The following is a 12,273-nucleotide window of genomic DNA, read 5'->3' on the forward strand; positions in this document are numbered from 1 at the left end:
CGTATCCATTCGTCTCCTCGGCCTGCCCATTAGCAGTTGCAATAGCCCCCGAAAATGGATCCTTAATCTGAAAGCCATGCACTTGGCGCAACACCTTGCATGCCATCCTCCGCCCATCCAATAAGTTTGATGGTGCCCGTCAGCAGGCTTGTACATTGCTTGGCCGTGCAATAGCACACGGGCGCCCCACTTACGGCTTTCCGGTGTGTGATCTTCGCTCAGCTCATGTAAAGGATCTCCATATATTAAATCGGCACCTTCTCCGTACAATTAGTGCACTCTTCCTCAATTCACCCCCGTAGACATTCTTCACCATATTGTACCCCTTCCCTCCCTTGATACCCTGATCGAAGATACCAAGCTACGTCTTAAGGAACATCTTCAGCAGTCCCCCCAAGGCAAGGCTATCGGCTCACGGGATTATATGGACAGTAAATTCGACCCCACTCCTTACTCATTGTCTTTACCGCCCTGGGAGCACCCTGCGATTGGCATCCCTCGGCGTCGCCCTATATTTCGGCAGCAGGTGAGAGCACGCGAGTTATACGTTCGTACTATCCAGAACAACAAGATGGAGAACAAAGTCGACATCTTCACGGACGCCGACGTGCGTGGAAATGGCTGCGATTGCATGGACATCTTCGGACGCCCCCTTGCTAAATGGTTCCCGGAAGATCCCCAATACATATGGCCTAGCTGAAGAAGCTGAACTTATGGGTGTCCTGGGGGCTGTCCATTCCGTCCGCGACCATTGTGACTCCCTCTCATCCCGGAAATTTCACATCATTACGGATTCTCACGTCGCCCTTAAAGAATTGAACCGAACATTTCCACCTAATTATACGCCCACGAATATACTACATGCACCCGACACCTTCAACTGGAGGGCATCGCCATCCGCATCGTCTGGTCCCCGGGAAACACGCCTGTAGCACATGGCCACCACGCGGCTCCCTCCGCCGCCCGGGAAAGACTTGAAACAACTCTAGTGGTTTCCAGTGCCACATTGCAACACCTACCACGACCAGACTGGCAACTTTACCTGCGGAAATTCAAGGCAGAGAGTCGCAAGAGGCTTCAAGATACCACCCCGGTCGGTGCACTGAGCCCGCTGAAGACGCTCGCACGCTTGGGGGAGGTGGTAGCTAATAAGATTTATGCTAACACGGCTCTAACCCCTCATGTACTACATAAATGGACCCACGGAGCCAGCTCGCACATCCAATGCTGCCCGTATTGTGATGAGAAGTGCATTCCTAACCTGTATCATTTGATATGGCACTGTGCACACTTCAAGACCAGTCGCGAGCCACAACTAGAGCTCGGTTCTCCACCCGGAGATGAAGAAGCGCATCTGCAACGCGTTCAAGAGGACCCCTCAGTGCTTGAGAAAGTTATTGAATACGCACTAACCAGTGGTCTCTACAAGTTGGTGTTATAACCTGGACCGATACCTATCAAAACCGTCGCACTTATCTCTTCACGAAATTTGCGAACTATATGTTCACAGACTTTAAAATGCCATCCACCGTTTCAACTGATTGAACCTTGAACAGAGTTCTTTGTTCGATTATTCCCTCCCTTCCTTCGTCTCCCTGTCCTTCCTTAAAACAGGGCATCCATGCCCCCTCTGATAATAAAGGCATTCCTCCTCCTCCTCTTCGGTTCGATGATGACGAGTCGTTTACATGTTTCTGAAACGTTAAGTTTTGATTGCTCGAATGATTACTTGAGTGCTTGCTTGATTGATTGCTTGCTTGCTTGATTGACACTGAAAAATTCAGTATCATCGCCAACCAAGTGATCAGAGGCGTGTTTAACAGTTCATCCCCCTTGACAAGAAACGTCACGACTGTTAAGCAATAAGCGCTGGTACACACATATAATTTCTAGTGCCTGCAGTCATATTTGCTTCCGAAATCTCCTTCCAGAGGTGCACGCCGACTTGCTTAAAGAACCAGGAAACAGATGCCAGCTTGAGCTGCACTTGCAAAATGCCAGCTACGAGAAACACCAGGCTACCAACACGGGAGCCGGATTACAAGAGGCTCGACGTGTGTTCGGTAGCAGCCGCAGCAACGCAACCAAGGTAAAACATTTCACAATATTAATAATGTCCCTGGCATCGGGCTGAATTGGAAGTGCAAGCGTTAGTATAACATCCCCTTCGTTCGGATAGCGCGCTACTTCGCCTAAACGCATTTGGCTGTTGTGTCCTTTCCGATCTTCGCTTAAAACTAAACTAATATTCAAATATTCTTAATCTCAGTTTCTAATCTTTGCGAACAAAAGTGCGTGTTTATGCTCTTCTCACGATATGCAGATCACTAATATTCTCCCAAACACTGCCTCATCCTTTCACCGGTTTATATCTTGAACTGCACTGACCACATTTTCAAAGTTGAAGCTCTTGGCTGTCGCAATTAGTTGATGTTGATTGATTGATTGCAGGGCTTTAACCAAGGTTTTAACGCGCCGAAGGCGCGCCGTAGTGGAGGGCTCCGGATTAATTTTGGCCACCTGGGGATCTTTAATGTGCGCCGAAATCTCGTACACACGGGGGTTTTTGCTTTTCGCCCCCAACAGAAAAGCGGCCACCGCGGCCGGGAATCGAACCCATGACCTCGTGCTCAGCAGCGCAACGCCTTAGCCACTGAGCCACCGCGGCGTGTTAGTTCATGTTGAACAGCGCAAGAGTAAAAAATTAAAGCCGTTCCACTCAACGTGGAAGTGCAGAGCAGTGATTCGCCATAATGGCCTGGAACGCCTTTATCCTCCCACTGCTGCCACCCAATGCATTTCAAACTTCCCGCCTTCGCAGTGCTCGCGCGCCCCCTGCCTGAAACTGCGCCAGCGGGAGTTCTGTTCTTTTATGCTTGCTTTAATTTCGTATGCTGGAGCTGTTTTGCGTCATTTCCAACGGGTAATTTTTTCCTTGCGCGGCTGGAGCCTTTCTGCGGCATTGTGAACGCGCCATTTTTTTCTTGTGCAGCCGCTTTTTTTTTTCGCTTACTATCCTAAAAACCAACCCAACAAGCGTTCCTAACTAAATTAACGCGGGGGCTGCCGGTTATATACACAGATTTTGCTGAAATGTACCTGCAATTTTCTTTGCGCTAAACAACGGGGAGATGTATGACAAGCGCCATTGGTTCACGAGTTTCAAACGGTTATGACTATTTAAATCACGTGGTTTTCGAAGCCTTAGCGTTACTCCCTGACGACGGTACACCAGGCTCTACTTGGGTCCGTTATCTCGCTGCGCCGCCTGATTCCGGCAGTCGCTTGACATCGACCGTTAGCGTGCTACGACGACAAGGCGAGCCCACAAAGGGCTTTGCATTTAAAACGCGTTAGAAATCTTTGAAGAAACTTCCAGGTGGGAATCGTGAAAAAAATTTCCCCGCATTTCCCCGAGGGGGAGAATGTGAAAGTGCGAATGCACGGTTGCCGGCCCGCTTGCGGTGCTTGCGCTCGGCCCCCGCAGCCCACCGCCTCGCCGCCTTCTCTTCCATCTCTTCCATCGGGTTTGTAGTATCACGTGTACACCACGCAGTTATCAAGCCGCTATAACGCCGCTGAGTCGCCAACGCACGCCGCTGACGACGTAGTTTGAATGCGTTAAAGATATAAGACGGGTTACTGACACCGATATCAGCGTCGCGTCCGTGGCTTATTCGGTAGAGCGTCGGGCTGCGGCCCGCAAAGTCCTCGGATCGAAACCTGGCGCCGGATGCTGTTTCATTTTTAAATATAGAGGAGCACTGCGGACGCCGCCGCCGCCGCCGCCGCCGACGCCGGCGGTGGATGGTTTGGGGTCGCTTATAAAGTGCATTCGCACTTAAAAAGTTCTGAAGCGTTCTGCCCCTTTAACGTCAGCTTCACTACCGCACACACATGCATTGCTAATACATGTTCTCAGGTGTCGCATAAGCAGTCTGATACCACAGTAGCAAGTCCCTGTAGCCTTTTACTAAATAACTCCATAAAGCCCCATGTATCCCTAAGGGCAGCTATGAACTAGGTCCCTATAAAGTCTGCTTCACCAAAGTGGACGAAGGAATTGCTGTGAACGCATAGGGAAAATATGAAAAGTCTGGTATCAAAGTCAAATCGAATCAAAGCAAAGGTTTATTTTCAACACAAGGTTGGGGTTACATCAGGTGAAAAGCAGTTGCGTGCTGTGTGAGGGTGCCCGACGACCCTTGGAGACGGCAGCGTGTTCACAACAAAGTGTACTACGAAAAATGGCCTACTTACAAACTAAAGTATTTGCGAGAGAAAAACGTAGGGTGAAATAATACGCTCATATATAGTCAGATATAGAAACACGTGTATAAATGATTTGTTCACAACGAGTTGAAGGGTCTAGCATGAAAGTATGAAGGCTCAAGCGCCTCTTTTATGAAGTTTAAAAGCGCAGGGACGGGACTGAGTGCAGACGCGACAAACACGTGCGCTGACTAACAACTGCTTATTTTTTGAAGAAAGGAAGATTCATGGGGGTACAAAAACTGGCATGGTTATCACAGAACGGATTCAAGAACGCGGGAAGGCATGGCAAACAGGCAGGGAAGCTCTTATCCAGCGTGCGCGCGAAGATATAGGCGAAACGTGAGCTCCTCTTGTCCGGCCAGATGTGCGATTTCCTTATCCAGCAAAGCCACCTGACGGATGACGATCCTCTGCTGTGAATGAGGAATGCCTCGCATATTTCACGCGTGCGCTGGCCTCTATACCTTTTCAGGACACGGCAGGCTTCAAAATCAGGCACGCACGAATTGCAAGTTTTCACATGCTGGACAAGCATGCATGCTGCCAGTCCCGGTTTTCAGCGAGTTGGCATATTCGCGCAGCCTGTCATTGAGGCATCGTCCCGTCTGGCCGATGTACGACTTTTTACAAGACAACGGTACTTCGTAAACGACCCCTTCTTCGCATTGGACGAAGGACGTGGCGTGGCTCCTAGTGCAGTGCTTGCGGGCTTCCTCCTGGTTGACTCTCTTGCAAAGCCCGCCCAGCTTGTTGGGCGCTGAAAACAGGAGAGCCACACCTGAGCGGCCGACGATCTTCTTCAGGTTATGACTTACGCCGTGCACGTAGGGAATGACATCTCTATTCTTATGCTCGTCTTGCGGGACCTTCTTTGTGGCCGTGTTGCGCAGATCGCCCATAATTCTGTTGGCTACGCTGGGTAGGAGCTGTTCTGGATACCCGGCGGAGCGGAGACGCTGGATTTGAGTTTGAAAACTAATTTCAACTGTGTGCTCACAGGACCTGAAGAGGGAACTCTTAAGAGCAGAGGTGGCTACCGCCCTCTTCACCAACTTGGAGTGGGCCGATGAGTGCGGTAGGAGGGCCTTCTTTGATCGAGGAGCGTACGTCGAGCAGACGTGCTGACGGTCTTGGTGCAGCCGTACATCGAGGAATTGAAGCTCACCATTTGTCGGTTCCTCTTTGGCCAGGTCGAATTCTCCGAGCACACCACAAAAAATCTTGTACAACTCCCGCACTTTCTGGGCACTGCTCCCGATGGCTGCTCGGAACATGATTATAAAATCGTCCACGAAGCGGGATACCTTCTGAAAAGCGGACTCCTTGAGTGCCTCCTGCAGCTTCCTGTCGAGTTGTGCCAACACCAAGTCGCTGAGGAGGGTGGCGAGGTACGAGCCAATACACACTCCCTTCTTCTGGACGAATAGATTATCTCTGAAGCGAACAAAGGTGGACTGCAGGTAGAACTCGAGCAATTCCAAAAAGCCGCCAATGCATTCTGGAATTTGGTCGCACAGTACGAATCAATGCCGTCTCGTACTGCTTCAAAAGTAGTTTCGTGGGGCAACAATTAGTATAGGTCTCGGACATCGACAGAGAAGGCGTGTACTTGGGCTCTCTACCCTCCGAAAGTCTGACACTTCTTGCGGACGTCTAACGAGGAAGGGATCCTCTATGGCTAGTACGGAGAGTGACTTTTGTAGAAAGGTGCCTGTGCGCCGCATCCATGTTCCCCTTTCTGACACAGTTCCCCTGAAGGGGCAATCGGTTTTGTGGGCCCTGGCAGTGAAGAAAACGCTCAGGCTGGAGGCCTTGCTGTTGGAGGCTGCTGCACTCTGTCCCGCCCCTGCACTGTTCAACTTCATGCAATGAGCCAATACAAACCCTCCTACGCCTCTTTTAATAGCATTTCCATCGTGGCGAAAGTGTGACCCCGGCAATGTTAGAGACGCGCCGACGGGTTTCTTCGTTGAGTCACCATGAAAATGCTTAAACATTTAAGAGCTCGAATTGACGTCAAATTTCTCCGGGCGATGCACGCAAACAAAGTAAGGCTTTCAGAAGAAAACGGCACGGGTGAAGAAAACCCTGTACTCTTATTCTTCATAGTCCTACCACACAACTATGCCCGTACTCGCTTGTTGTGTTTCGCGCTGAAAATTAGGCGCGCACACCCATCTTCCGCGCTACATTTCTCACGCAAAAGGCACAGATGTGTACGCTTCATGCAACGCATTATGAGCTTTAGGAAATCGTGAGGTGCCGAAAATAGGGTCACGCGGTCGGAAAAGAGAAAGAGCAGCGCCGGACGAGGGTCCCGAGAAAGGCCGACCGAGTGCGTGCCCGGAAGGAGAAGCGGCAGCAGCCCCGGAGGGTAGGCCGCCGCTCCCGCACGTGAAATACGAAGCACTTGGAAAAATCAAAGTACCGACGGAACAGGCGGACAGCAGAGCGAGTTTCGGAGGTAGCTGTACAGGGGGCTGGTCAATTGGCGACGAGCGTTTCGACTGCTCCACTGGAACTGCCCCCCTTACCAGATGCTGGGCACTGGGCTGAGGCGCCAGGCACTTCCGACGCGACTATCCAACGGGTGGTCGCAGCAAGGGTCACCGGTACGCCGGTCACCACGCCGCTTAAGGGCGGTTAAAAGCTCTCTCTCTCTCTCAAGGGCGATAAGCGCGGAGGCAGTATTCAACAAATAGGACGCCATTTATTGCCACTTTCACTGTTGGCCTCAACGGTTTGTAGAAAAATTAAAGCCGTTCCACTCAATGTGAAAGCGGACGGAAGTGCAGAGCAGTGATTCGCCATAATGGACTGTAGCGCCGTTATCCGCTCACTGCCATCACCCAATGAAATTCAAATTTCCCGCCTTCGCAGGGCTAGCGCGCCCCCTGCCTGAAACTGCGGCAGCGGGAGTTCTGTTCTTTTTTGTGCTTGCTTTTTCTCCCGCGTTCCGGCGTTGCACTGCCACTTTTTTTCGCTTACTATCGTAAATTGGGCCCATCTCCCCGCGAGGGGGACTCGAGTAAATGCGTCGCATAGGGGGTGGGTGTATTGCGTTAACGTTTAGTGTTTGGGGAGTTGGTGGTAGTGAATGCGTTGTATCAGCAGCTTCTTGACGTAGTTTGAATGAGTCAAGGATATAAGGCGCGTTCGTAGCCTCCCATTCTGTGTCGGCTTTGTGGCGCAGTGGGTAGAGCACCATGTACATTGCGTTCCGCCCGCAGGGTCGAGGGATCGAAACCAGGCGCCGGATAGTATTTTTTTTTTATATAGTGTAGGGGGAGGGGTGCGTACTACGACTACGGGCGTCAACGCGGGTGACATCGTGAGTTACTGAAATGCTCTGCATTTAAAATTTCCAAAGCAGATCAACAGAATATCCAGCTAGGCCTTCGCCTTCGCACTCCTAGACACTTCCAAGCATCCCCCGCAATTCTTTGCAGGTATTGGTTCTGGTCACGGACGGGCTGGAGACCATGGGCCCGAACCCAGTCGCCGAGGCAAAGCGGCTCAAGCAAGAAGACGTCGAGATTTTCGTGTTCGGCATCGGGAGGTCCATCGCGAATTCCCTCAACGCCCTGGCCTCTTCGGAGGACCACGTGTACGAATTTGAGAGCTTCTCCGAATTCGAGAGGACCTACGACGAAGGCAAGTATGGTAAATCCACCCCTGGATGCTGCTATCTCAGACGGCAAGCTCACAGTCGGACTCGCAGTCAATGTTGCCTGATGGGATCCGAGCCCTCTCCTCGCCAAACGGTGACCTTGAGCGCGCTCTGCTCAGCCTTGCAACAGGACCGGGATCACGTGCCGCGCGACCACGGGCGCCAATGACCAATCGTGTTTGTGCTCAAAGCCTACGTTATCTCTGGGCACCTCAGAATGAACTTTAACAGTTGCACTCCCTAAAAGGAGAACTAAGGCCCTTCTACAAGAAAAAAAAAAGAACACGTGTGGCAACAAGAACCTAAAACAACAGATACCACACCGACTTATGTCATAATAAGGACAAGAAGATAGCAGGAATATAAATGGTAGGAAAAATTTATGTGCCCCTGTCATTTTAATAGCAACGAATCAATGAATGAATGAATGAATGAATGAATGAATGAATGAATGAATGATGGATTCACTCCGTCAGATTAGAGCATTCGTACCTAAAGTCGCCCTCATCTGCGCCGGAAGAGACCCCGAAGAAATCTGCAACATGCTTCAAGGTAGACCCACAAGTGCGACCCGGCAAGGTAGTCGAGTGGGCGCACGTCACGCCATACGACTCTCTCACCTGTTTTCATTAATGACAAAAAAAAATCTACAGCAAAGGAGACGCGTATTCCATTTATTTCTATTTTGCAAAACGCCGCAGGTTCTATCTTTTGGAACTTCCTTTTCGGTAATTTTATTCCAGGTGATTTCCGGGCATAAAAATTCGCTCAGAGAAATCTTAAAAAATAAACTGAATTAAAGTCTGAAGTGGGGCCAGTTGGTTCATTATGAACTGAAGCAAAACAGCGCGAAAAAACGAAGGACCAGGGAGAACACACACACGAGCGCTGACAACAACTGAGTATATTTATTGCTAACGCAAATATATACGCTATACAAACAAAGATACAAAAAACAAACACAAGATATGCAGACAGCGTAAGCATTTTTTCGCCGCGCCCGATCTAATCTAAAAATAGAGTGGGAGGGTGAGAAAATTATTAACATTTGCGTAACGTGGCGCCGTTCAGTATATCCGATTTCCTGGACATACGTAAGAGCAACGTATAAAGCGGTGCCAAGTCAAGTATAGACTTCAGGGCAGGTGATTTCAGGGCGCAGCAGAGCCAATACAGCGTTTCGTCTACTTTGCTCCAAACAGACGTGGGAGACAGCTCACGCTTTTGCTGTTCTCCGCAGCATCTGCCTATTTTTGCCGCACGGTGGAAGCGCGCCAAACTAAATGACGGGCCCCTTCCTGCGCGGAGGGGCAGTGACTGGGACGGCTTCTCAGCTGACTTTGTTTTCATCGTTGGATAACCCTGTCGGACCACATATCCTGTGGCCTTGTTTTCGCGTTCAGTTAACGCATTGGTGCCGGCCGCAGTGGCCGTTTTTTCCTGCTTGAGAAGAACAAAATTCAGCGCTCTCCCACTATGTGATAAAAAAAAAAGATCAGCGAAGCTGGGCGCAGTCCGAAAAGTGCACGAAACAAAACACATTTGCTTGTAATTTGCAATTTAGCACGCTTCCTAGCTAATTAGCTTTATGTAAGGACTCGAGTTTTATTTCAGCGGAGAAACATGGGGCTGTCCGTTTACCTCCCTCTTTGTAGGCACGATTGATTGATTGTAGGGGTTAACGCGCTGACACAACGCAGGCGATGAGGCGCGCCGCAGTGGAGGGCTCCGGATTAATTTTGACTACCCGGTGATTTCTAACGTGTGCGAAATGTCGCACGCACGGGAGGTTTTGCGTTTCGTCTCCATCAGAAAAGCGGCCGCCGCGGCCGGGATTCGAACCCGCGTCCTCATGCTCAGCAGCACAACGCCTTAGCCACTGAGCCACCGGGGTGAGTCGTTTCAGCCATCTTACTGTCTGTGTCACATTACCCGTGATACGTATGTGGTACGAGATGGGCTTTTATTTTATATTATAGCCCTTTACTTTTCTGTCTGTGTCACAGGGGGGAGGGAAAGCCGACTGCCACCTGCTCGTGGTCCCCCCCGCCAACTGGCTGGGCGAAGGCGGTTTCGGCTGCCTAGCTTTGGTCGGTTGCCAACGGCAGCGGTGTGTGGGTGCCAGGTCTCACCCGGGGATGCAAAACCCCAAGGGAGTGGCAGCGACTCCCTGGAACTGTATGGGCCAGTTCCTTGCCCCAGAGCCGCTGCTGGACGCGGAGGCAGGCCCGGACAGCCTGGGTGGCTACCGAGGTTGGCTCTGGGAACTTGGCTTAAAAGCGGTGAAAAAGGATCCCTTATTAACGGTCCGCCGCAGTCACCCCACGCGGGCACGACTGCTCGCTGCCGACACGAAGGTTCCTGGACAACAGGATCCAGGGCCTTCGATAGGTGCTCATGATGGCCAACGTCTCTGGCCTTTAGTAGCGACCAGTCTAGGAGGCGCGCACTTGCTAGGACCGAGGAAAGAGGGATTGGCTCACTTCTTAGGGAAGCTTCTCGTCCTCAGTATCGGGAGTAGGGCTGGTCGTACTCTATAAGGATTACTCCTTCCACCTGATGACTGCTGCCCGTATGGGGAGGTTCCCTGGTGGGTGAGTGGTTGGCATAGGAGCACATTAGAGGTCCACCGAAACCCTATAAGTCACATAGGCTTTCCTATGGAGATATGTGATTCAGGTGCACATAGGGATCGACAGATGCGTACAGGGTACAGTTACCCCGTCTGTCGGACAGTTAGCTTTACCAGTATCCGAAACCGTCGAGATGAGCGGGATTAGTACCTATGTAGGCTGGGCAGGTGTCTCTTGAGTACTCGGGGGACCTGGTGGGTGTTAGCCGGGGGGCTGGTTGTGAAAGGGGTCCAGAGACTAGGTGTCGTCACTCCGCCGCAGGTTCTCCCTGTTCTTCGATGTCGGAGCTCAGATGGTCGGAACCTATAGTGGGGTCCGCTGAATTCCAATTGGAACCGTCTGACGCCCATCCTGTTATCAGGCCTATTTTAGGAGTCAGACATCTAAGGATTAGAACAAAAACCTCGCTGTCCCTATTCCCACCCATCTTCCCATAACCCATTCCTTATTACCACCATCCGCATCCCTCATCCCACCCTTTCCTGCTACCGTCCCAGGGGAGATCAGGGGAGTCTCCCCGGGCCCGCTCTCCTCGCTGTGGTGTCGCTGTGTAGCATTTTTCCCTTTTATTTTCCACCTTTGGTGGGTATTTCCTTCTCTTCAAAACTCTAGTTGACCTCGGTCCAGTTTGTTTATTTTTAATTGGCGTCACCCGTGATACGTATGTGGTACGGGTTGGGCTTTTATTCTATATTATTATAGCCCTTTAGCTTTATGTCTGTGTCACACACCAATCCTAGCCGCTCGACCACGGATGACGCAGTCGGGTCTCATCGGGCCGCGAGACGTCCACGCTGCCATCTTAAAGCAGCGGTTGCGTCACGAGTGAAGACTGGCCGCGTGTGCACATACCCCCAAGTTCACTTTGAAGTGACCAGATTCTCCCTGGCCTCGTTGATAGTTGGGACACAGGTAGCGCTGTGTGTCTCACACTTGACCGCGCCGGTACGGTTTACTTGTACGCTCTCAATCAAAGGTCCTGATCGGCGTAGTATAAGCACCCACTACAACTCCGTGCCAGTATTGTGCGCAAATACGCAACACAAATAGATGTCACAGCCGCTGCGTCATAAAGCTGTGTGAACTTGCGGCGCAGATGTTGTAGATCAAAACCGCTTATTTAGAACCATTGCTTATAACGAAGATTCGAAAAATCCTCTTGAAAATCCCACATAAATTAATGAAAGCATTGCACATCTAAGTCGATCTTCAACGCCCCGGTTATGCGATGCGCGAGACACACTGTTGTTATTTGGTGAAAGTCAAAATTAACAAGAATAATACTGACATTAGCGAATCCACTAGCGAATTTGCTAGCCAGGTCGTTAAACCTTTCTTTCCACCTGCTGCTGAAGCGGAGTGTTGTTAGTTGTCAATACGGGCTCCTTTTATTGCCTAATGTCGTCCGGTTTTCTTTCATTCCCGCCTGGTCTCCACGTTAAGAACGACTGCTTTCTGTATGCTGGGATCTCACCCAACCAGGGTATAGAATTTTGTTCACTCGTTCATTTCCTTAGCTTAGCCCCAGATAGTTGGCCTGTGTGACCGAAGTGACAGAGGTGGACAGGTGGGAAAGGGTGCGCCTTCTGAGGTAACACTCTTAGGGCTAGCTCAGAAAGGGGCGCATGCCATCCTTTGGTGGTCACACCCTAGCTTATCCGCCCCCTAAAGGTCCATTAAAACTGTGCCCTTGCC

The 12,273-nt window shown here is 50.8% G+C and overlaps 1 protein-coding gene across 2 annotated transcripts in view; it reads left to right on the forward strand.

Annotated features, from left to right (window-relative positions):
• The window catches only part of LOC144173836 (sushi, von Willebrand factor type A, EGF and pentraxin domain-containing protein 1-like), a 170,645-nt gene that overhangs the window by 24,689 nt on the left and 133,683 nt on the right, over positions 1-12,273 (forward strand). For both annotated transcript variants that reach the window (XM_077702105.1, XM_077702106.1), the window contains exons 3-4: positions 1,932-2,089; positions 7,725-7,929. In XM_077702105.1, the coding sequence (XP_077558231.1) occupies positions 1,932-2,089; positions 7,725-7,929 (363 nt within the window). The remainder of the gene's footprint in view (positions 1-1,931; positions 2,090-7,724; positions 7,930-12,273) is intronic.

Source organism: Haemaphysalis longicornis, unplaced genomic scaffold (genome assembly GCF_048455015.1).
Source record: "Haemaphysalis longicornis isolate Haplotype H1 unplaced genomic scaffold, Haemaphysalis longicornis Haplotype H1 scaffold_3, whole genome shotgun sequence".
NCBI lineage: Eukaryota > Metazoa > Arthropoda > Arachnida > Ixodida > Ixodidae > Haemaphysalis > Haemaphysalis longicornis.